This window comes from Camelus bactrianus, chromosome 1, assembly GCF_048773025.1.
Source record: "Camelus bactrianus isolate YW-2024 breed Bactrian camel chromosome 1, ASM4877302v1, whole genome shotgun sequence".
Lineage (NCBI taxonomy): Eukaryota > Metazoa > Chordata > Mammalia > Artiodactyla > Camelidae > Camelus > Camelus bactrianus.
The window spans coordinates 4889815-4915162 of record NC_133539.1 but is presented as its reverse complement, the minus strand read 5'-3'; the positions used below and the strand labels follow the sequence as shown (position 1 = coordinate 4915162).

Genomic DNA, 25348 nt, shown 5'->3' with positions numbered 1-25348 from the left:
CTACAGGGGTGGTGGTGAATTGGGGATGGTCAAGTCTTTAAGGAGCCAAGGGGATGCAACTTGGCACCACCGGTCATAATCCAGAAGCTTTTACCAGGGCCAAGCGGGGAAGTCGAGGAAGGAGGGCAGAGTGGGCAGTGATGAGTGGGTGTAAAACCAGCATTAATCAGACGGTCCAAGCGCCTGAATGGGGGGCGGGCAGGGACTTGTTGGCAGGGGGCAGGGAGCGGACGACATGATGGTAGACAGAGGGCATCTGCAAGAATCAGGGACCCACAGGCGTGGAGGGGACAGACAGAGGGGCCGCGGGGAGTCCAGGGGAGTGGTGAGATTTGGGACGTGTGCGGCTGGCTGTATGGTAGCGCGAGGGGCAGACACAGGAGTCAAAGACATGGAAGCGGTGATTTGGGTGAAGGCGGAGGTGACTGGCTTCAAGCACCGTGAGTCCTCTAACATATTAATATAAAACGGCAACGTTAGGTGGAGCTGCTCAAGGCAGATTTGAAATCAAGTTTGGGAGCGAAGTCAGGGCTGAGGTGGGGCTTAGGGTCTTTCTCACACAGGGAGAGGGGAAGGAGAAGATGGAATTTCGGACTTGCTTCTGCTTAGGGGCGAGAAGATCTAGGACAAGTTAAGACGATATTTTCAGTCATGGAATCATAGTATCTTAAGAGCATGAAAGGCTTTTGAAATCAGCCTCTTAGTAAATGTCCGAATCCCCTTCACAGCATCTTGGACAGATGTTAAGATGAGCTGGGGCTGTGGACACTCCAGGGAAGGGGCCGACACCCTTCCTGCAGGCACAGCGCCCCCTCTCACTCCCAGCACCGACCTGCCTACCACGTCTGTTGACGGCTCCCAGCTGCACAGGGAGCAGGGCCTTCTGCTGTTTCCTCTCTCAGTTCAGTTCTCACGGACTAGTCAGGACCTTCCCTGGCCTCCCCAGCTCCAGACGCCCAGCCCTCTGAGAGACACCCACACAGCAGGAGGGGTGATGGATCCGAAACACACCATCTGTGCTTTAAACCTCCCTGCCAACAGGACTCCTCAGTGCAGACGACCAGCCTTCTGTGCTGGGCCCAGGCTGCCTTTCCAGCTCGGCGGCCTCCTGCTTCCGACCTCCAGCCGTCTCTCTGAGTTTCCTGCGCTTGCGTTCCCTGCCGAGATGCCCGTGGCTCTGCTCCTCCAAGGCCGTCCTCCGCCCACACCGCTCTGTGCAGACACGACTTGCTCCGCACACCTCCCCAAGCCCAGCAGGGGACGGGGGTGGTCTGGTTCCCTGGGCTCCTGAGGACCCCTGCGCCGCAGCGAGGACAGCCTTCCCGGCTCGCGTGGGGACTCCCTGTTTTCATGCTGTCTCCCCTTGGCCCTTTTCTCTCTGTCTCCAGGCTCAGCCCAGTCCCTGGTACAGCAAAGCCACACGAAGTTTTTCCTGAGGATACAATTCATTGTGAGAGACACTTGCCTTCTCTGGTGTTGAAATCCTGTAATGTAATATCTACCTGGAGGAAGTGGCAGCACCTCTGGAATGACTGAAAAGCCGCTCGAATATTTCCCAGCAGCTATCATGTCCACTGTTTGGCTTCAGCATTCTCTTTTCCAGGTTGAATTCTTTAATTTTCTCAACCATTCCTCAGATGCATGATTTCCAGGTAACTCTCAACTTGGGACTCTCTTCTGTGAAAGACCTGTGATTTCTTATTGTCCTTTATTAAACGAGGCCAAGTGCAGAAACCAGAAATTTTTTGATGGTCTCTTTCCCCCGCACCAGTGAGAACACAATGCTCACTGTATGTTTTGTAAATGAATTTTCGCAACTTACACAGAAGACTTCACGATTATCCATATTGAATTTTATCTCCTTGGGTCTGGGCTTCATCCTCTAACACGTTAGCCTTCCCACGTGGATTGGCGCCATTTCAAAAATAGGTTTAGCCCGCCCGTGTTTCAGCCCGGCACTGCGGCCAGGTACTGTCCTCAGCCAGCCCTGTCAAACTGGGTGCCGGCCCAGCTTCTGGTGTGCCCCTTTACTTCTCTGACTGCTCACAAACTATCCTTTCTATAACCTAAACTAATTTATTTCAACCCGTAAGTTCTAGAATTTATTGTTTTCAAAAGTGGTATGGAGTACAACTGTTCTCTTAACAGCTCTGATGTGATTGTTCAAAGATAATCTACAAAGGTCTTTGGGATTATGTCTGGGAACATTTTGTTCAGAATCTTAAAACGTTATCTTTTTGGGTCTAGGGATGGGAGCCATGTGACCCCTTCCCCAATCATTCCAGTCAGAAAAAAAATCTTCCCCTTCGGTGGATTATCATGGCGTAGCCTGGTGCCCAGAGTTTCTACGTATCATTCAGAGCCTTTGTAATAGTTTGCTGTAAATATGGTTTGCCTCCCCTCATAGCAAAGGATTACAAATACTACTTTATGCAACATCCTCTCTCCTCCCCTGATAATGCCCAGGATATAGTAGGTTTTGAAAGAATAAGTCAATTTAAATCATCAGGGGCTCTCACGCACTGTCCCATCCAGGCCCTCACTTGGCCTACGGACTTCTTACCCATGTTCCTGGTTTGCAGGTTCATTGGTTCCTCAGCCCGTGACAGCTGAGGAGCCATGTCAAGGGTGTGGAGGAACTGTTGGAGTTGGAATGCTCCTGAGGGCCTGGCTTAGTGCTTGGCATTCTCTTAAACCTCAGAACAATGAGATTGGTACTTTCAGCCCCCATTTTACAGAGGTTGGAATGTACTGTTAAGGGATGGCCAAGACAGGGCAAGAGACGCAACAGCCGGAGGTCGGGAGGGGCCGGAGACCCGTGAAAGTAGCTTAGATCTGCCTTCACTTCACCTTGTACCTTGAGGGTTCCTATCACAACCCTGGGTCAGGAAGGGATTAATTTGGTTTATAATGTTTATATATTGTTTAGAATGTTTAACGAGAGCAAGAAGGTGGGTTAATAAAAATTTTGGTGCCAAAAAAAAAAAAAAATCAGGGGTTCTCATTATTTTCTCAAGCAACCAACCTAAGTTTTCCTTTTTCCCTCCCCTTCCTTCCTTCCCTTCCTCTCTTTCTTTCTTTCTCTTTCTTTCTTTTCCTTTCTTTCTCTCTCTCTCTCTCTCTCTCTCTCTTTCTTTTTCTTTCTTTCCTCCCTCCTTCCCTTCCTTCTTTCTTCCCTTCTTTCCTCCCTTCCTTCCCTGCTTCTAGGTCCCCCTCCACTCTTCCTCTCGCTCTTCCTTTCTTTTTTTATGCTTCTTGTTCCACGTTTCCGGCTTGAAGAGCACCTCTCCGTGCACATCAAAGCAAAGCAGACGTGGAGTCTCTCTTCCTCCACCTGCCGTCTGCTAACGTGAGAACATCACCCCAAGCCCCCATCTTCTTGCCCAGCACAGCTAAATGGCCTCTTGTGTTGCCTGTCACATTTTCCCCCATAAATTTCGGCTCAGCCTGAGATTTAGACTTTGTGACACCTTTTCTAAAGCCCCCACTACTTCTGCGTCTCCACCCTTGGATTTGTGTTCTTCCCTGCATCTTTTGGGATGAGAAATGGTGGAGAACCACTACCAGGAAGTCTAGTGATACTGAAATGTGGAAGGGAGCAGTTTCAAAAAAATAACACGTGCTAACACTCTGTGCAAAAGAGGGCTAGAAAACGGTAACTGAAAGGAGAATTTGGGGATCAGAAAGTAATTGGTCATCTGCCTTTAGGAGAGCACTTTCGTTGGGGTAGGAGGAGGAGAGTGAGACCGTGAGGATGTGGGAGCTGGTGAGAGGCAATGCAGCTGAGCATCGAAGACCCTTTGAAGAATCCAGCGGGGAAAAGAAGTGAAGAGAGGCAGTAGGTTGAAGATATGCAAACAAGAAGGAATCCTAATTTTATTTTAATATAGGGGAGCCTGAGATGTAGTTAATATAAAGATAAAAGATAAATAAACCAAATATTTTTGGTGGGCAAGAATAAAATTATAAAGTAACTATTGATTCTGTGTCAATACAGCTTCTGATTCCATGTTCCATTGATAGATCTTTTTAAGCTAGCTTAGTGTGGATGGGACAGACTAGTTCTTTCTTGAATGTTCCAAAGCTGAAGAAGTTTCATGGAGAGAGAACAGGGGTGGACAACAGTGTTCTCAGTTCTGCTGGCTCTTCCCTGACTGAGCAGTGATTTTTGGATACGTTCCCTTCAGTCTTCTTGTCAGAAAAGTAGAGCATAATAATATTAAGTTCATTTGCACCTATTCACATAGCTACTTAGAGACTAAAACAGGATCGCGTATGGCAAAGAGTTACGGAACAGGAAGAAGAGAGAAAGCATGGAAGATGGCAGCTCTCTGTCGATTAAAACGTGGCTCGGCCAGTTCTGGGGACGAGGCGCCCGAGTGGGGCGAGGAGCGCCCCTGGTCCGGCCCGTGTGCTCTGCGGGTGGGCCACCACTCCTCTGGGGTCTGCACGTGGCGCGGAGGTTCTTACTAACAAGGCACTGCGCTTGTGCCAGTCCTGAGAGTCTGAGCTGCCCCCTATTTCACAAGCCCACACATTTCTTTAAAAAAGAGACTCTCACTCATAGCCACTACACTTCCGTCTCCCAAGTTCTACGTACGTAAAACGGAAGCTGCGGAGGTGCGCACCTGTAGCGGGAAGTCACCGGTGCACACTCACAAAAACGCAGCATCAATCTGGGGACAGCAGGTTCCACCCTGCTTTACCATCTCTTGAACGCGCTTATTAGCAAGGTGCCTCGCAATATTCCCTGCCTTCCCGTGGAACTGAAAGGGTCTCTTAAAGTCACTATTTCACGAGGGCTAAAAACACACACTCACACTTCTACGGGACCACACACAGGACTTCCGGCCATCAGCATGCTCAAGTGAGAGCTGACTCCAAAACCACAGCAAACCATACGTGCCCCAGAGACCACCACGTGGACTTGCAACCTCAGAAACCTGCGTGCACAAACACGGATAAAACAGAACCCCTGGGCGGGGCCGAGCGCCAGGGCCAACGTCAGCTCCCTCCCTCCTGCCGGCCCACTGGCTGTCCTAGCTCCGTGGCTTGGCCCAGCCGAAGTCCCACTGCTTCTCTGCGTCCGCGTCTCAGAAACAGAAACTCTTTCCCCAGTTAGTTCTGCCCTAACACATTTGGAGTACTGAAAGGATAATTTTATTAAGAAATTAAGGTCAAAAGAAAAAAAAAAAAAAAGGAAGGAAGGAAGGAAGGAAGAAAGAAAGGGAGGGAGGAAGGAAGGAAACAGCTGAGAACTAAAGTTTCAGAGTCCAGGCTTCCAAGCCCACCTAAGCCACAATTTGGACATTAATCAGCCCGGCATGGAGGCTCTCGGGTGCTCACTCCCTCCTCGTCACTCAGGAACACTGGGGACCCTCTGCACACACAGGAGATCAAAGCATCAGTGCCAAGGCCACTTTTATTTGTCTACCTTGAGTCCAAGCGCCTTGGGGCTCCAAGATGCACACCCCTCTTCCTTTGGATTATTCAAGTTCAAGCTAACGTTTGGTCTTACGGATGAGGAGAGATCTAGTGCATTTGCAGAGCAGATAAATGGAATATGAGAACTTGGAAAGTGAAGACGACCCCTCGTGACCCACCCCTTAAACGGTGCCCACGTAGGACCGTAAGGCCAGATTCTCTCTGGGAACGGCCTTCTGGGACTGATCAGCGGCATAACTTGCATCCATTTCAGAGCCTCTTTAAAATAATCCGTATGTTTCTGTCTAAGGGGAGAAGAGCATTTTGCCTCTGAAACATGCTCAAATTTCATGTCCTCTACTGATTTTTGTCTTTAGCTTATTTGATACCCTGGGAGCAGCTTTTCGGTTTGGCTTTGACAGTTACCCATACCGGTTGGTGCCAACATAAAATTTTACCTCTTGGGTAAACTCACACTAAAGGAAGAAGCTTTTTGTGATCCTGGAATTGACTACTGACACGGGAATCACATTTTTATAAGCTTGAGGCTGCTGGGATGGTGGGCCCAGTCAGTGACTCATTCTGCAACCATGCGCTTTGAGGGACCTAGAGGTGGGGAAAAATCAGGGCATCATTAAAAGCACAATGTGGCTTCTGAACTCCCGGGTAAGGTTACAGGTTTTTTTTTTTTTTTTTTTTTTTAAATGTAGCACTTGAAGACAATTTAGACCTTAGGAGGTCGCTATGCTCTAAAATTAGTAAAGCGCTCAGGAAGGAAGAATATAGGTTGACTAAATTGCTTCAGTCCCATTTTTCTTTCTTTCCTTAAAAAAATTTTTTTTTTACATAAAAGAACGTTCTGGTGCATTCATCTAACTAGGCTGCTCGTCTATACAGTGAAACAAACGCTGCTTATAAGCACCGAGTACTGACTAGCAATCAAACAAGGTCAACAATGTGAAGCTGACCTTACGGTGTTTATTAGAGACCCCTGCAGTATTACTCAAATTTTCTTATTTCCAGTTTTGATCCTGATCCGTGGTTGCTCAGGCAACACTGACAGATTATTAGAAATGTCCTTATTTTGCACAGTAAAATACCGTAGGAAGCAACTCTTTCCGTGGAATGTGTAAATATACTTGAACTCATTCTAACCCAGGGAGAGGATCTGCACCTTACGTGGGTCAGGCAGTAACTGGGTGACCGTACTAGCGAATTCTGTCTAATAGGTAGGCACTTACCACCTTAACCTCTGTGGCTGGATCTTTCCACAAGCAAATGGGAAATATCTTGTGTCACTAATTAACATCACATTTCAAGGGCCCTGCAGGCCCAAAAGACAAAGATCTTTTGGGGGCAAGGCCTGGCCTCTCAGATTCCCTCTTCATAACCCTGGTCACGTGCTCTGCCCTTTTACGACACAATTTTCAGCGTTATAAAAAGATGAGCCTGCCCCTTGTAAGCCCCTGCTGGCTGCCACTAGGACGTCCGTTTCCATAGCTCTGGGACAGGGCCTTAGGAAGCTTTTTTCTCTCCAGGACCTAGCCAAACTCTAGTGACCAAATAGAAATGTTAATAAGAAAACTTTACTGTTGGTTTTAAGAAATGTTCTGCCTGGTACCTGGGAGAGAATCAACAACGGTTTGCTGAGTTGAATATTTCAGTGCCTCCACAATAAAACCTGCCATCAGGAGAGGACGGGATTAGGCACCCAGTCCTTTGCATTCGTGCTGCCCTCTCATCAGATTCAAGCTTTTCTTCAGCCCGTACAGCATGCCAGACTGCAGATACCTCTGTGCATGTGAGCTGCTTCTCTGGAATTCTCTGCTCCTCAGCACCTCCCAGGAATACATCTTCTTTGCCTCAGCACTGATTTCCTTCCCACTGAAACCTTTGTGTTGGCTCTCTTTTCCAGCACAAAGAAAACAAAACCATTTCTGGGGAATGAAAGGCTGTTCCCTGTGATGTGATGAAGGGCTTTCTTTACCAAGACCAGTCACAAAATACTAGTGTCTAACAGAAGAGATGCCAACAACAAAAATGCCAGGTCTAGGATGTTTTCTGGACAGAGCCTTTGCAAAGCAATAACTAAATTACAAGGGACCTTTAAGAACCAAAAGAAAGGACTCCCAGCCACCATCAGCCTAACTCGAATGCACCTGGAAGAGTCAGCAACATCTTTAGCATCTTTTCCTCAACTCTTGGCAAAGAAGAGTGAGGTTGGCGTGCTTAAGTCATAAGTAGACTAGAAACACAAAACAATATAAATGCTACCAGAACAGACGGCCTTGGTACCTCAATGACAGTGTCCCCAAAGCCCGACTACGGGATTCTGTTTTTGGTGAAAGAGGGGTTACAAAAAGGTCCTTTTAGTATTTTAATGATGAAGCCTTGTGAATGGAATCCAGCACAGCTCACCTGATACTGAATTTCTCAATAGGTTAGGCAACATTATGTTTTTGTAGTGCTGTTTTCTGTAGCTCTTGAGTGGCCGCCCCTGCTTTCCCCAGCTGGGGTTCACCACCTCCTCTGTGGTGCTGACGGAGGATTGTTTGGAGCCCATGTTAGCCTTTGTGGCATTTTGGCTCTTTTTCTGGTCCATGCTTGTGTGTCTGCCTCCTACACTAAACCTCAAGTGTAGAAGGCTCTGTCTTTTCATCTTGTGCATGGAGCACCCAGCACAGTGCTTAGGGCATCGGATTCACTCAAGTGAATCTGCTAAATTAAAAGGTAAGTGGATAACATGATCGAGAAAGGATATTTCAGTAAGACCGATAGCTCATCTGAATGACTGGGCCGCAGAAGATTTAAACGAAAGGACTACTGAAGTGTGCAGGTGGAGTGCGACGCACTTCAATTGTTTTAATTTGTTGGCAAAGTGGAAGCCAATTGACAATAAAACGTGTTAGAGTCCCATCAAGCGGAGAGCTCGGGAGGCGCGAGGCGGGTGAGAGCAGCCCCGTGCTCCGCTGCACTACCTGGACCAGGGTCCCATCCGGTATTTACATCTACACCAGAGGCTAGTGGTTCCCAAATCCACCAGCCAGCCTTCGGGCCATCGCAGGGGGCCTTTAAAGAGAGCGCTTCCAGACTTGCTCCGCAAATGCCACTTTGAAGGCTACACGGGACGTCTCATACTCCAGGCTGCATGGATATAAACATGCAAACAGCTCAGACATGCATGTTACCAAGAAGTGGCTTGGTTAAATACTCTGACAGGTAAAGAGGAGAACTCAGAACACTGTCTTGTGCAGGGTGTTGTATGTGAAGGAACTCACAGTCCTGACATTGCAGCCCAAGGGCAAGCAGGGCTGTTGGCCAGAAGCTGGAAGTCGCCCCGATGCGCAGAATCTGCAGTAATGATGGTGCCGCTGACAACGGCTCTCATCCAGCCTAAGGGCTCAGCTCCCATCATTTCTCATCTTAGTTAAAGCAAAACTTTTACAGTGGGCTTCGGCTCAAATGTCTAGCTCAGCAGTGTGTGCTTTCTGCTTCCCAGTGCTTTCCCAGTACCTTAAGCCCTCAATTTCCGCTTCCCAGTCATAAAAGCATTCTCATTCCGGCTCATTTCCAGGGCCAGTCTGACGGGTCTCTTTACAGGAGGCCGTCACGGGCGGCCCTGCGGCAGCAGCTGGAAGTGACAGTGGGACTGGTAAACCATGTGGAGACAATCCTCTTTGGGGGGCAGGTAGAGCACTCAGTGGTAGAGCACATGCTTAGCATGCACAAGGTCATAGGTTCAATACCCAGTACCTCCGTTAAACAAAAAACAAACAAAAAAACTAATAAATAAGTAAAACCAATTACCTCCCCCCCCAACAAAACAAAGCAAAGCAAAATTCTCTCTGCCTGCCCTGCTGACGGCTAGGACGCAGAAGACTTGAAAGAGGGGGACTATCGCTCGGTTTCTGAGTAGCTGCATTGATCTGAATTGCCCATGAGCCTCTGCGGTCCTGCTGAAGGCACATCACATGGGCAGGCAGTGGGGGGGCCTGGCCTGGAGAAGGAAGGTCATTCCGCTGGGGGTTAGGACCCTCCCAGCTGGCAGCGCGAGCCTGGACTCACCTCTCAGTCTCTTTAGCCTCTGCTCCCGCCTCCTTCTCCGAACTACCAGCAGAAGCACGGACAGCAGCAGGGCCCCCACCAAGATACAGGAGATGGTCACCAGCATCTTGAGCCCCTCGTTGGTCGTCAGCCCTTCATCGCTTTGGACAACTGACTTAATGAGTGGGGGGATTGTACCTGAAAGCAGGGTCATGATGTTAGGTGGCCGTTAATGACGTCAGGATGGCGGGTTACAAGAACGCCCGTGTGATCCGAGGGCGTCCGCGGTGATGAGCGATGAGAGGGACTCTTCCTCTGGGTCCTCCCTAATTTCTTGCCTTGCTCACTCGTCTCCTGTCTGTCCTACTTCAGACTTGCTCTCTGGAACATAAGACCAGGATCTACACCAAGGGCAAAGCCCACTTCTTTGAAAGGGACCTCACTGTGCAACGTACTGCTGGGTGCAGACACTGGAAAACATGATGTCCAGGCCGGGCGCTTAAAAAAGCCACACGCATTTGCCTGGAATTGAGTGTCACCCAGAGCACAATTGGGAGAGGCAGTTTGAAAAACTGCACATCAGAGCAGGGACAAAAGGTTTGGCAAGTGGACAGAAGGGAGTCTGCGGGGAGGCTGTACCAGATACGCTGGCTTAAAGGAGCTTAAAATCCTGGCTTTTTCATCACAGGTGTGACACCAAATCTACTTTTAAAACTCTCATTTCAGGGTATAAAAGCAAAGCCAACTTTTCAAAGGGGAGCCATCCAGGTCTCTAAAGCAAGCTACTTATGACCATATAATGCCATGAAATTCAGATTATTCAGAATCACAAGGAAACACCTAAGCAGACTGAACTCTAAGCTGTTTTAAGTTGCCTTCTGCACAGAGGCTGGAGGAGAGACAAACACAGGCATCCTTTTCTTCACGGGGCTTGTGTGGGGCCCACTATTATGTAAGATGGTCCCGCCCACTGTATTCTCCATGATTTAGGGAAAATAATGCAATTTCCTTCAGAGGAAAATGGTTAGTACCCTTCATTTACTGACTAGAGCAGGGACAACAGACCACCAGGCCCCTCTGCCATCTGCTAAGGCCAAGAAGAACATTCTTCCAACTTTACACATAGTGTTTTTCACTAGAAACCCAAGTCCGCAAATGCTCAGAACCCAGGTGAGAGGCACGTAAGGGGACGCAGGCGAGGGGGGGTCTGCAAATCCAAGACCTACACAGGACAAGTGGAAGCGTTTGGCTAAGGAAATGGGGCAAGAAAGAGTCAAAGACATGGAAGAATCTGAAATGTGACTGGTAGAGGTACAAGGCTCATTCTCAATGTTTGTTTTTCCCAAAATGGAAAAAAAAAATTCTTCAGGCAGATGTAACAAAAGGGATATTAAAGCTATATCATCCACAAAATTAGTTCAAAGAAATATCTAATATTTTTCAAGGAAACAGAACCAAGTATTCTAATGTTTAGGGTAATAAAATCATTTCAGATTTCAGGACATTTTCAGTGTAGCTCCCAGGACTTTTTCCTGATTATAATCTATGATCTTGGGTAAAGTGAGAGCATTTTTTCTAGAAGACAAATATTTAAACCCTGCAGCGCACTTTGTAAGTCAGAACGACAGTTTCAAATTTTGCACATGAGCGGTTTCTAATTAAACAGTTAGCCGTGAACATATCACTGACATGCACCTTGAAGCTGAACGCACCAGCACCACACAGATTACGGAGAAGCTGAGCGCCAGGGTGCGACGCTCCGGAGGCAGTTAACAGAAGTCAATAGCCTGCAGTGAGCAATGTACTTACTGCCCAGACGTGGACCCTGTTAGCAAAGGACTTTGGGGAGCCCTTCAATGCTAGATAAAATGTTCGGTCTGTGTCAAAGTCCTTTATGTTGGAAGATCAAAGAATGAAACTGCGTTGGGGTGGAAAGTAATTTAGCTGCGCTGCTCTGCAGTGGGTGACGCTCTGCTATGAGACATCTCTGAATGAAGTCACTTGCGACTGAGGCTGGAAGGTTAGGGAGGGCGGCCCTCAGGGAGCAAACTCCTGAGGAGGGGCTGGGCCGGCCGCCCCAGGACTGTGGGACAGACGCGCCTTAGGGGCCAGGGCGGGGGGCTGGTGTCACCAGCACGAGGGGGCTCCGTCCTCAGAACCTTCCTGCATTCATGGGGCCTGGCCTGAGATGCTGGAGGCAACCCTGGGCTCTGGCTGAGACGGGCTTTGTCAGGGGATAACCTTGGGCAGAGATTCAGGGGTGGGTTTGCACAGGGTGCAGGTGGGAAGAACAGGCCAGGCCAGGAGAAAACGGCCAAGTGAGGAGCTGAGTCCACACCACCTCGTGAGCTTCCTCGGGTCGTGTCTGAGAGTCCTTGGCTTTATGGACACTCTTTTCTTAGGACAGTATAACCTGCATTTCAAGGAAGTTCCTGCCGGAGCTTTAATTAAATCCCAAGTGCACATAAGCAGAGAAGGTGTAGCGGTGAGCAGATATGGGGGAGTTTGCTCAGGTTCTGGCTTTCTGGGGAAGTCTTCCAACACCTGGTCCGACCTGATCAGAGGGGACGGGACAGAGGCTCCGAGGGGACCTCCAATCTGATGAACTGAGGCCGGTTGTACCCTGTGGTCACAGCACCTAGTCAGCCTCTGCCTTTCCTGAGTGAGGATCATGGCGAGGCTGCAGAGATCTGCAGCGAGGTGCTGCTGGGCAGGACTTTCTCACGTTCCCCACCACGTGGTGGTCAAGGGCACCCCACCTTTTAGCTTCACTGGGCTTGGCATTTTTCAGACATTAATAAATGGTCCTTGATAGCAGCCGTAGGAAAAAAAGGCTAAAAATCTGTGTCACTTATTTTCAGTTAACTAAATGTCACGAGACACCTCACCTGATTTTCAGAAGGCCCATGCAAACCGCCTGTGTGCACGCGAGTGTGCGTGTATATGTGTGCTCGCGTGTGCATGTTTGCACGTGTGCGTGCGTGTGTGTGCGTGTGCCCACTGCCACCCTATGACTTTACCCTATTTCCAACAGGGCCTCTATTTCTGCTCGGAGACTAACACAAGCCCCTTTACCATGGAAAACTGGTTTTGCACATGCAGTTTAAGGGCTAAATGAGCGCAGAAAAGAAAGTTGTTATGTGGGTTGGGATGGGGTGGGGGGAGGGGAGGGAGACAACAAAAGTAAGGTTAGCTCAGGGTCGTGGACCCGGCGCGCAACCACATGGTAGAGAAGCCTTCAGCCCGGAGAGAAGTCACTCCTGCACCAAGACTCCCTAAGGAGATTCCCGCAGGCCCTCAGCCCCCTTCCTGGGACGCAGCTGGGGTCACGTGGGAGCAGGGGCTGGGGAGCCCTGGAGGGGCCAGCTGAATGGCCCGAAGCCTAAGGGGCTGGGCGGGCAGTGTCACACTGTGCGGGGATGGCGGCGGGGCGGGAGCGGCCCCGCGCGGACTTACTGCCGTCGTAGTTGAGCGTGGCGAAGTTGGCCTGCTTCTCGGCGCAGCCAGCGCTGTTGCACACCCGCATCTGCAGCTCGTACCAGGTGGCCTCCTGCAGGTCGTACAGGATGTAGGACTTGGAGAGAGAGGTCCGCTGGGCTGTGGTCCAGACTGTGGTCCCGAAGGGCCTGTACTCGAGCGTGAAGGAGGTGATGGGGCAGCCGCCGTCGTTCCAGCCGATGAGGTTCAGCCTCACGCGTGTGGTGTTGATGGTGGCAAAGAGGTCTTGCTCCTTGGAGAACTGGGGCTCTGCGGGAGAAGGCACACGGTGGTCAGGATACCCAAGGGAAGGGCGTCAAGGTCACCCCACGTCTCCCTGGGGCAGCTGTCTGCCAGGCGGGGGGCTCACAGATCACCTGCTACTTGTCCACTATTTCTAGGGATGTTGTGGACCAAAGGGCTGGGCTGTCTCCAACCATAATAACCTGGGTGTGAAAGGGAGCGCTGGATGGGTGGAGGAGATTCTTGTGAATCTGAGAGTTCCCTGAAGAACAGCGCTATTCCCACGTGTGCGTTTCCTCGAGTGGTTTCAGAGGAAGCACTGCGGTGTGCTGGGCAGCCCCATGTCCTGCCGTGGACCTGGCTTCAGAGAAGACGGAGTGGGACTTGGGAAGTACCCGCAGGCCTCCTTCCCATCCCAGAGCTTCACGCTGGAGCCCGAGGATCCAGTGGGTGTATTTCCGCTACATCTGTCCCTCATCACCTGAACCCTGTTACGTGTTATCCAAAACTCAGGTGCTAGTTTATAACTAAAATAACACCCTCATCTCCCGCTCTCCTGCCGTCCGGGCCACTCGGTGGTGGGTAAGTTCAGAGGAGAGGAAACCTACAAAGACGCCCTTGGCCTCCTCACTGACACTCACGTGCAGCTGCCTCCCTCCCTCCTGGGGTTTCCGGGCTGCAAATTTCACTGCCAAACATCACTGCCCCCCGAAAGGGCAATGGTCACCTCCCTGAAGGTGCACGTTTCAGGGAAGAAAACCAACTCATGTTAAAGGTTAACAACCTACCACAGTGACTTCCCATCTGGAAAGCGGAGCCTAGGGGGCAATGTGAATATTATAGATGGGGGCATGGGGTTACCAAGGGAGAAGGTCACACCAGAACACAGTGAGAGGGCAAAGGTCACATTTCATGGCTGCTCAGCCTGGGACCTTTAATGTTGACACCAAAGCCCTCGCTTTTCAAATGAAAAAGGAGAACCAGAATATTCTGTAGGGACCGTCCATCTCTCTCAGTGCGCTGTAACACTGCCAAACCCATTTGGAGAAAAAAAAAGTGCAAAACTCACAAACATGCAAATACATGATGCATCTCTTGTGATTTCAATCTCCTCTTTGGTTTGGAAAATGGAGGGAATATAGAAACAAAAGAAGGCCGACCCACCTTTTCCTAATGTCTTCGCTTCGATGATCTCACTGATGCGGCCGGGGCCCACTCCATTTTGCGCAGTCAGAGTGAACTTGTACCAAGTACCACATTTCAGGTTTTCCAGGCGGTAAGAGCGTTCGCTTGGGCTGATTGGAAAGCTCCCCCACTGCTCACTGTTGTCTTCAGAATACTGCAGTATGTATCCTTCAGAAGACAAGACACGTTTGGAAGAGCACGATTAGGTTTCCGTCCGGGATGAGTTCCCAGCACCTCCCGTCTTTGGGAGAGAACGTCCCTGCTCTTCGCGATTCCAGGAAGCTCCCCCTAGGCCGGGAGAAGCACTGTGACGCTGTACCGAGGGTGAGGTACTGAGACCTCACCAGACGGGGGCGGTGCTGCTGGACAGTGCCACGAGGACAAAGCCCCTTCCTGCCCCTTCCCCTTTAAAGGTGTAAGTGGGCAGTGGGGAGTGGAGACTCCATCTCCAAACATCTGACCTTCAGAAAACGTGTGCCCGAATCCTGGGGCGTGGGCGTGCTCTGAAGCTGAGTTAATTTTTTCCTTTGTGTTTTGTTTTTATTCTGGAGTGGGGAGATAATCAGGTTTATTTATTTATTTATTTATTATTTAATGGAGGCACTGGGGATGGAACCCAGGACCTCGTGCGTGCCAAGCACGAGCTCTACCCCTGAGCTGTACCCTCCCCCCTTGAAGCTGAGTTATTTTTAAGAGAACCAACACTCTGGAAAACGAGTAAGTTATCAACGGGGGCAGGGATATCCTCAACCACCCCACCCCGTCTGCAACCATGAAGCATCAAGTATGTCTGCAGTCTGTTACTCATATTACCTGACGTGACCCTGTGACATAGGAATTTTTACCTCCCCTGTGCTGATAAAGACACTGAGGTCCAAAGAGTTTAGGCGACCTCTAGAGTCTTATAAGCAAGATTCGAATCCCACCACGAGAATCTGAAGCCTGCCCTCCTGAACGCTGTGACGGCTGACATCTCTCCTTGTTACAGCCTTCGTCCCTGCCATCCTAACCACCTTCCTGGGGGCAAACATACGCTGTCGGCTCTGTCCCTGTCTCCTAAAGGTTCACACCCAGCAGCCCAGGCCTAGCCAGCCTGATGCACGATGCCCCCACACCAACGGACAAGTGTCTTCCATCCTGCCCACGAGTTCCACGGCTAACACAGCGAAGAAAGCGCTTCTCACCTCTGCGCTCCAGAGGCTCCTCGCGCCAGTGGGCAGCACTGAGTGGCTTCCACGCCTCTCACATGGAGCTCACCCACCTCTGGCTCCTTCTCCCTCAGCACCCTCCCCCGGGCTTCCTCCTTCTCTTTCCGGCCCTCTGCAGCCTGGGCCGGGGTAGGGGTGGTCCCCCTGCCTGCCTGGGCCTCGTCTCCCCTTTCCCGTCCCCGATCTGCACTCCTGGCAGCTCCTTCAGCCCCGGACAGGTGAGTGATGGATCAGGGCCCAGCTCCCACGGACACAGCCGGACTTCGCCACCTCCTCGGTGCCCTACGCTTCGTGGGGACTGGGCTTTCCTTCTAACTTCCTCCATCTAAACCACGTCTAGGAAGCTTTTCTAACCCTTGGCGATGGGAACTTCTATGCCAACGGCTTTCGCCATCACTGGGTTCCAAGGATTGCTGGTTGATGTTGCCTGGAGACTGTTACTAAAGCTGGCTTCATCTCTAAGCCCGTCCACTCCCAGCCGTTCCAGTACGACCTCCCCTGTCACCTCCCACTTACAGAACCAGCCTTCACTTCACCGGGGCCTCGAGTGTGAGGGCCCCTTGAACTGTCCCCTCGGTGCCCCACTTTGCTTCTTTCAGAAGAAGGTCCTCCAGCCAGCCTAGAGCCCTTGGCAGGCCACCTCAATAAGGAGCCTGCTTTCACTCACTCTTGAGCCTGCCGCACTCACCCTGCCAGTCACCAGCTTTGGTCACCTGCAGTCCACCTGTCTGCCCAGCCATCCAGCATCACTGGAGAATGTCATTAAACGGTGATAACTGGGGCCACTACAACTTGCTGTTTATCTGCAGCTGGGGCCCGGCTCCCGCCTGGCAAAGCTTTGTTCATCTACTAACGACTCCCCGTGCATTTCCCACAGCAGCTGTTGTAAATCTTCCCCACGCTCCCCAAACCCACCAGCACACCCTCACCCCTAGTCAATCTACTATTTAAAAAAAAAAAAATCTCACCTTTTATTTTCCTAAGAAAAGGAAAGATCCTCCCCTTTGCCCAGTGGAATGCTAATCAGTGTTTAACAACTGGCTCTTGAGGGAAAAAAAAAAGAGCCCCAATGGCGAGCATTTCTGATTTCCGGCGGTGTGGAAACACCCCCAGCCAGGCCGAGGTCACTGAGAGCAAAGCTGGGAAGAGGGGCAGCTTTGTCCCCACGAGCTGGGAGGGGCTGCTCCAGACACCGCTGGCCTCACCCAGGAACGCTCCTGTATCTCCAGCTGTCCTCTCGCCTTCCTCTGTCAGAAGAAAGGATGTCCTGTGGAAATCCAAGCCGCCGTCCTCCCCCCACCTGCTCTCGGACCTCTTCCGTCACTCAGCTCCTTCATCCTGGGCCCCCTCAGTCTCCTCTGGAGCCTCTCCCCCGCCGTGGTCTACAACCTGCTCAGAACACCCTCCCGACGCCGCTGAGGCCGGGGTCATCACGCCATCTCGGCCCTTCAGTACAAACTTCCTTTATTCTTTTCCGCCCTGCACTAACTGAGAAAGATTTGTGCAAACAGACCATTTCCCATCTTTTGGGACTCTGTGGTCAGAACAGTAGCTGTGGTCGCTGGAGGGAAAGGTTGCGGACATGAACGGAGGATACAGCGCTGACAACACGAGGAAGACACACAACGTAGATCTCGGTGGGGAGAGAGCACCACATTTGTTTTTTCTTTCTTTTTCATATTTGTTAATATTTCACTTAGTTTGGATGTTTGATACTCATTCTGTGGATGGACTTCCTTGGATGAATGATGAGTTTCAACAAATACTAGAAAAACAGATTTTTTTTGTCTAGGTAATGGAAGAATGAATTGTATGATGCGTTTTTTTGGAGGGAGAGATAAATTGACACATAACAATTATTTGATAAAGATGTGACACTAATCAGCCTGTGGATAATGACAATTAATCAACCACTGTGGGCAACTACGGCTTCTTACCTCTGATAGAGCTGCCCCCGTTGTCCCCAGGGAGCCACGAGAGGGTGATGGAGGACGACGTGGTTTTGGAAACGGTAAGGCGAGGCTGATCTGGTGGAACTAGATCGGAAACAGTTTTTAGAAAACAAGAGTTAGTTGTTCACATCTTCAGTCTTCTCTCACAGTCGTTTACTCAATGATTTTTAACAGCCATTTATTAAGTAAGTGTTTCGGGTTGACAAAATACGCAATTCACTTCTGTCAAAATGTCTGTTTCACTGATATTCTGGGCTAAAGAGACAGAACAGACTGAATCTATCACTTAAAGAGAACTCAGCCACATTTCCACTTGGAGTTATTTCCTCATTTTCCTCACCGACTCCTTGAATTTCTGAGTGCCTCATCACGAATTGAAATCTTCTGTGAACTTACTAAGGATCCATGCAGTATTTTAGTCTGAATTTCAGCCATGATTCAAGTGAGAAAGACCAGTGGCTTCCACTGAGCTGTTCTGTTCTCAGCGGTATGAGCGGGGGAGGGAAGTGTGGCTAGTGGGAAGAAAACTGCAAAAACCCCCACTATTTTAGCTGCTCCCCAAGATGCAACACACACTCACACACACTCACACACACAGCTCTGAAATCAAAGGCGCGCACGTCACTGAGTGGCAGCATGTGAACTTGAACTGCCAAGCAAGGTCTGAAGAACACACACTTCTAATCAATGGGCTCAGTAATATTTTGGATTAGGTCTGTGGACAGAAACACTGAAGAATTTTAGGACTAGGTTATCCAAATTATGTAGAAAGTTTCCCATAAAATGTCCTTCTCTTTTTCTCCAAGAGAAGCTTGATATATTAACCAAAAGCCATGAAAAATGGATCCATCTCTTAATATAGTGTCTGTCTTCTAAAATGCCCTGGAATTCTCCTGACTTGAAGGTACTTGAAATTCCAGATCAATTTCACATTATTTAAAAAATGTAATTCTTCTCCTGCCCTCCCCTCCCACTGACTGCGATGATTTTATTTTTACTTTCTGTGATTTATTAATGTGATGACACTGAAATCCAAAGAAGTACACACTTCGATTTTTTTCTACTGATAAAATATCACTGTGCAGGCAAATCTGAACCCAATCAGTGGCCACGTGGGATTTTAGACACGATCTTAATCTGATGATCTTCAACTTGTCATGCACTTCTGGTGTGTGATATCAAGCAGCCTACACTGTATTCAACACACAGTTACATGTTAATGCAACAGAGAGTTTCGGCTGGTGTCCTTTTTGCATGTATTGTATATAATAATTCAGTTGATTAGCAGACAAACCACCGCAGGGCAGCCTTATTTCCTGTTGGTGTTTTCCTGGATTACACTTGGACACACATGGAGTAAAACTGCAATCAGCAGATGTTACTAAGGAGGACTTTTTCAGCAACGCACACATAAAGAAAACTGAGAGTAGGCTGTCAACAGGAAAAGATGTAAACTGTGTCATCTCTGGGAATATGAATGCTTTTAATTTACTCTGATTTGGTGACTCACACCACCCCCCCCAAGTGAACATCTACGGTCTTGTGACGTAAAGGCGCCGGCTAGCCCTTCACAAAGGCTGATTCTGCAGTTCGCTCACATGCACTCTCCACACACAGGCGTGCCCACCAAAAGTATTAAAAAGGGTTCCAAAGTGCAATACCTTGTACTTGTAAATTTAAAATAATTTCGTCCGACCCCCAGTTGTTATTGACGATGCAGCTGTAGTAGCCGGAATCTTCCGCCTTCACCGTGCGGATGACGAAGCTCCCGTTGCTAAAGATGCTTCTCCGCCCATCAATTGTCACCAGGCTGGGTGTCCCGTTACTGCCTCACAGGAAGAAGAAGGCGCAGATTAAAGAAATTACAATCCAAGTTGGCTAAGGCTGGGGACAAGCACCAACACTGTCTCGGAAGCAAGCAACATGTTTGGAGGGTTACGCTGAGTGAGAGCTAAACTCTGATTATACGAAGGAAACAGTCACAGAGCTGAGTTCTGGTCTTTGAAATAAACGCAATAAACGCTGTGTCGAGGTGAGGTCTGTGTGGTGGGGCCTGGATTTCAGCCCCGGACATGGGTCAGTGCTTGTCAAATCCCAGTGGGCCCCTCTCTCCTCCCCCAGGTAGGCACCGGGGGTGTCCGCTCTTTGGGAATTCCTTCTGTGAGCAGAAGTGCCATTTTGACCAAATCACCTGGGGACAACTAAATCTGGGGATCGCTTGTAGAGTCACTTAGAGTTATAGTTGCTAATGATTCTGGTATAAGAAGCGAGCCGGCTGTGTTGAGAGGGTGATGAGTTGACCCTCCTATAAAGAGTCCCCTTGGTGACATCACAGCCTTGGCAGTGGTGGGGACGGTCCAGTCACCTGGGGCCACCCCCACGTCCCACGGAAGGCCACTTGACCTTGAGAGCTTGCTTATTTCCTCTGGATTAACTAACTTGAAGAGAGATGAGAAAGTGGTCCCTGGACCAAGACCATTATTTCAGGAGTTTATGCCTTTTAAGCACTCTTGTTTGAAACTAGGAACTTCTGAATCCATTTGCTATTGAATCTCTATGCCCATCAGTGACTTCTCAGCCTTTTGTTTATATCTTAATTTCATCTTCTGAATAGAGATAAAGAACTTTATTTAAAAAGTCACCCAGGCAGGGTACATCTCACCCACTGTCTCCCTTCCATCACGATTGCTATTATTTTAGTAATTTCTACGAGCATGAAGACCAGATTTTACTTCCACTAAGTCCTAATGTATTCCATTCCTAAAGCCGTTTCTCAAGAGCATCTGAGTTAGGTTAGTTGGCCCATTATCTCAGAGAGGCAGATAACAGCTAAGTTGTGTGTAACCTTGGGTATGTCCATCTCAGATGTTTGGGGATTTTCGTGATAAGCACAGCAAACCTCCCCGGACATTACTGGGCTGGTTAGACTATGTTCCTCGGGGGCGCTCTGCTATGAATTTAAAGCTCTGAATTTTTAGAGAACTGACAGAATAGATGGATCCCTTTAGTGCTAAAGTCAAGACTTCTCCCCCACTGTCGCCTCCCCACCTCGCTCCATCTCAGAAGAGTGGGCTGTGTTCCTGGAGCTTTTCGCCAGTGCAAACGTGAAGGAGACCACGGGGCCCAGCACAGCAGGCCTGCCACCCGCTCTTAGAGCTTCACCGAGGGCGCACATTGGGTTACTGGTTACCTGTCTTTCATCCATTTTACCGCAGGAGCAGGGTCTCCAACAGCTTTGCAGGGCAAGGCGATGTCCTTCATCCACGGAGTAGTCACCGTGCCACTGAAGGTCAGGATTCGTGCAGGAGCTGGAACCCCAGACAGAGAGCTCAGTGGCCCCACAGGCTCATCTACACAGAGGCCCCGCGGACCCTCCCCGGCACAGCAATGGCCCAGAAAGGCGAGCGCAGCACAGCCGGTTCTCGTCACAGCCGTCCACACTGCCCCCAGTGTCGGGGCGCGCAAGGGATTGTTCCCGCAGGAAAACACAACGACCTGAAAATCCCCGATTGCCCCATTTTCTCCCCAGTATTGACGAAACACGAGGAGCCCAGATTAAATATATGGGACTTCACGAGCCCGGCAGCTCCACACCGTGCTCTCTATGAGCCCGATGATTTTTCAAAGCACTTTATTAAGCAATTTATCTCAACACCCCCGAACTGCACATTACAATGTATTTTTAATATTGGAGAGAATAGATGAAACAAAGCATAACGCCCCAAGACAGGAAGAAGTAAAACTGGAACAACTTCTATTTATCAATTTTGTGGGACTTTCCCAACTAATATAGCAACTTGATCTTCGGCACAGACGCCAAGAAAAACAAACGTTTCCAGAGCTGTGTCTCTTGGAGAACCACTGTTGGCCTAGGACAGTGATTCGAATGCTCAAGTGGGAGCACTGGCTGGGGACATCTGGCACTGGCCCAGTCCCTAGACAGCAGGATGGCCCAGGAGGCGAGAGGAAAGAGCCCAGGATGGACCCATGTCAGCAGGACCTCCTTGAGGACTGGGGGACCCCGTACTGACAGATTCCTAGCGCCAGCTTCTTGAGTGAGACACAGAAACCGACAGAGACATGAAGACACAGCCCTCCAGAGGCGACGACCTGCCTGGTCTTGGCCACCCACCGGGATGCTGCTTTCAGGGACTCTCCCTCCAGCAGCGCAGCCCCCAAAGATGCAGAGACAAGGAGACCACAGGTGGACGGTGGCTCCAGGCTGATTCTGGACCCACAAAGATGGGACCCCCGCTGGGACACCTGCACCACGCGGGGCTTGAGGGTTTAGGTCGGCCAGTGGGCATGAGGAACAGACTCCTCAGGAAAGCCCCGGAACTCCAGGAGAGGTGGGGTTCCCAGAGCCAGCTCATCAGGAAGTCATCCTGCTCTAGAACACAAGTCTCCTTCATCATTGAATCTGCCAGACAACGCCTGCTTTTGTTGATCTGAGCACCGGAGGCTAGAATAGAGAGAAAGAGGAAGGGCCAGGGGCTCAGACGCTGGGCCTGTTTTGTGCAGCAACTGTTACCACAGAACAGGCCCGAGTGTCAGAAGCGAGGTCCCCTGACTGCAGGGGCAGGCGACGCTCTCCCCGTTCGGCAGAGATGGCTCACAGGTGCCCCCCTGGATTCCAGAGGCCTCTTTATCAGTCAGTGACATCTCTGACTTTCTGTCACAATGACAAAAACATCCTGGTCCGGCAGCACTGGACTTCTGGCATGGAAGGATGGCAGCTCCCCTTTCAAGCCCTTCAGACCCCTTTCATATGACGAAGAATGTTCTTGCAGAAAAACGGGGTGATCAGGGAAACCCAACTAGAGTTGGGGGCTTTTATCTTTTTAACAGCCGCCTCCCCTCATAAGAAACACATTTGACAGTGACTCCCAGAAGCTACACACACAATGTGTCGGGGGGGATGGGAGCAAAGCTCTGCACGTCGGACTCTTACTGTGTGTGATGCGTTCTGCTGTTTTCTGCCTTTCTCCCCAAATCTAGTCTAGACTGTTGGGCTCTGCTCCGTTCTACCCCATTTAAGTGCTTTAACATGCCGGCCAGAATGCCTGAAATTAATTCCAGGACTTACGGATGATTTTCCACTAGCATTTTGAAAAACACTGGCTAAAACCAGTTTATCTTTAATCCCCACACACCCGGTTTCTGGAACGAAGGCTCGTTTATGGTGGCTGGAATTTACAGGCTCCTCCTCTGAGATTTTAAGACTGAGCAACAGAGCACACCAGAGCTGGTTTTCAAGCTGGAGCAGGGAACGGAAGCATCCGGAATCTTTGTGAGAAATGCAGACTCTTCTCTAGCTGAGCACTCCCTCTCATTCCAAGCATCTCTGGCGAATGCCTGACACTGCCCTCCTGGCCCTCCTCCTCCTCTCTGGCCCGACCCCTTTCCTCTGCCGGCCCCTGGGCCTCTGCCTCCCCAGGACGCCCCTCCAGCTGTCCCTGACCTGATCCTCTGCACCCCCTCTTCCTACAGGTGGGCTCTCCCCTCCCCGTCTGGGTGCCGACCCCTCTCCATCTCTGCCTCCTGCCAGATGTCCCTTAAGAGCCAGGACTTGCCCCCACCACACAGACTGCTCCAAGAGAACAGCTCTGTCACCTCAACGTGTCCAGATGTCCCCAGCTCCTGTCACCTGCCTCACAGCCCACTTCCTCTGCGGTCATCCTCTTCCATACATGATGCCTCCACCTACGGTAAGTTGGGCTAGAATCCGGGTGTTCATTCCCGCTCCCTCCCTGTCCACCCGCCGCGTATCTTCCACTGATTCCCGGAACTTCAGCGTGGTCTTCAAAACCACCCCTGCTGTGAGACGGCACAAACGCACCAGACCGACCAGATGTCAGAGATGGGAAAGCAGGTGCGAAGTGCACGGCAGCTCTGCTTACTGGCTTCACAACTTCTCCGTAAGCCTAAAGCTGTTCCGAAAAATAGTGTATTGCCTGTGCACACAAACTGGGTGGCGCCCCACACTGTCTTTCCGTTTCACTTCGAATAGAACCTGAAATTCCTACCACAGCCTTGAGGGTCCAGCCTGGCCAGGCCCCTGCCTTCCTCCCCAGCCTCACTGAGACCACTCTCCCCTCCCCAGGCCCGTGGGGTCCAGTACCCCCGCCTCCAACACGCTAAACCCTTTCTAGGCTGGAGGCCTTCTAACACTGGGGTGCTTTTTCTTCCCTCGTCATGTAACTGCATTTACTCATCCTTGTGTGGCCAAGTCCATCCACCGCCTCTAAGGCTCTCAGGGGAGTCTGTTCTACACTGCCTTCTTTAAAGCATTGAATGCTGTCTGCATTTTTGTGGTGCTTTGTTCACTGACTATCTCCCCACCCAAGTTTGAGCCCCAGGAGGGCAGACAGTAAACAACTGTGCTTTATGTAATCTTTCCAAGAGACTCCTGTGTGCTCACCAAGCCCTGTTTCCTTTTGCTTCTGGACATCCAGCTTAGTTTCACGTTCCCGCTCCCTCCGCTTTGAAAACAGGTACAACAATGCTTCACTCTATGCAGTGGGATGTGGGTAAAAATGAAGTAAACATGTCCATGTCCGGCCTGTGAAAACCTCCTTGACCAGCCTCCACGCTGTCTTTCTCCATCTACAAGGCTGGACATAAAGGACCCCAGGACTACAAATCACAAGGTGGAAGCAGCCTGGATCCCTGAGTCACTGTGTGGACTGAGCCACCCAGGAAAGCCACCAGTCTGGAAACACCTGTGTTGGCCCATGTTATTCGGTGAAGCCACTGAAATGTACAGGATATCTGCTGCAGCCATAAGGTTCCCTTGGTGAAATCACCCCTGAATGCCCCCACCCCCCGCATAATGCCTGCCACACGGTGAGCTCTCAAAATGATTTATTAAATGACCACATGGCAGTTAACCTCCCCAGACAAGTCCTGTTCCTGCAGAAGTAGCCACGTGCCAGTTGCGCCCCTCTGAGCCTGTCACCTTCTACATTAGCTGGGCCGTCCCGGCTGTGTCTGGTGAGAGAACATTGAACACACAAACGTAGAGAAGAGGTACAGCTATTGCCAACCCTACATCTCACAGTGCAGTTCCTTTTTTTTTTTAACCCGACAGTCTTTATGCCCTTTGATAATCATTGTTTTCTAACTGTTAAAGCGTGTATCCTAGGGGTGGCTGGATATCATGATATCAAGAGTAAAACAGACCCCAAATTCCACCGTTTACATTCCTCACCAGCAATGTGCTGATTGTCTGTATTTATGCTCAGAACGTGACGCCGCTCTCTTTCTACCCCTCACTCTGTGCCGCAGCCCCTTGCGCAGCCACCACGTCAACGAGCGAGTTCTCAAGAGCTCTTAGAGGGAAAGCTGGAACCTCAGAACGTTGATTTTCTCTGTCAGGCGCCTAGAAGCTTTATTAGTGATAAATGGCCATGTGGGGTATTCCAGAATCAGGGGCACCTCCTGTTGGTGTGGAATTATGAATTTTAAGTACAGTGACTGGTGACAGGTGCTAATTTAGGGGGCCACTAAACACTGCGTGGTAGCGATCACCAGAAACTGAGTAAGAACATTCTCTGCCTATACGGGCTTTGGAGGCCCAGCGTCACATCTCAATGCGAAGATACTGTATTCATTTTTAGGAACATTTTGTTTTTTGGTGAACGCAACTTTCTATTATTATTTAAAGTCTGTTTTCAGCTTCGTATCAGTAGAAGAAGAGGTTATGATCTCCTTATATTTGTAAGATTTCTAATTCCATAGACCAAAAGCCCGACATTTTTCTTTAAGAAGCATGATACCTGATTATGAAGAGAGCAGAACCTGCTCAGGAAGCCG

At 50.0% G+C, this 25348-nt stretch overlaps 1 protein-coding gene across 1 annotated transcript in view; it reads right to left on the bottom strand.

Annotated features, from left to right (window-relative positions):
* Positions 1–25348, bottom strand: part of DSCAM (DS cell adhesion molecule) — a 544552-nt gene that overhangs the window by 37801 nt on the left and 481403 nt on the right. The window contains exons 22-27 of the mRNA XM_074373020.1: positions 20724–20841; positions 19195–19358; positions 17519–17617; positions 14353–14541; positions 12925–13215; positions 9490–9666 (exon numbers count right to left, since the gene is read on the bottom strand). Of these exons, the coding sequence (XP_074229121.1) occupies positions 9490–9666; positions 12925–13215; positions 14353–14541; positions 17519–17617; positions 19195–19358; positions 20724–20841 (1038 nt within the window). The remainder of the gene's footprint in view (positions 1–9489; positions 9667–12924; positions 13216–14352; positions 14542–17518; positions 17618–19194; positions 19359–20723; positions 20842–25348) is intronic.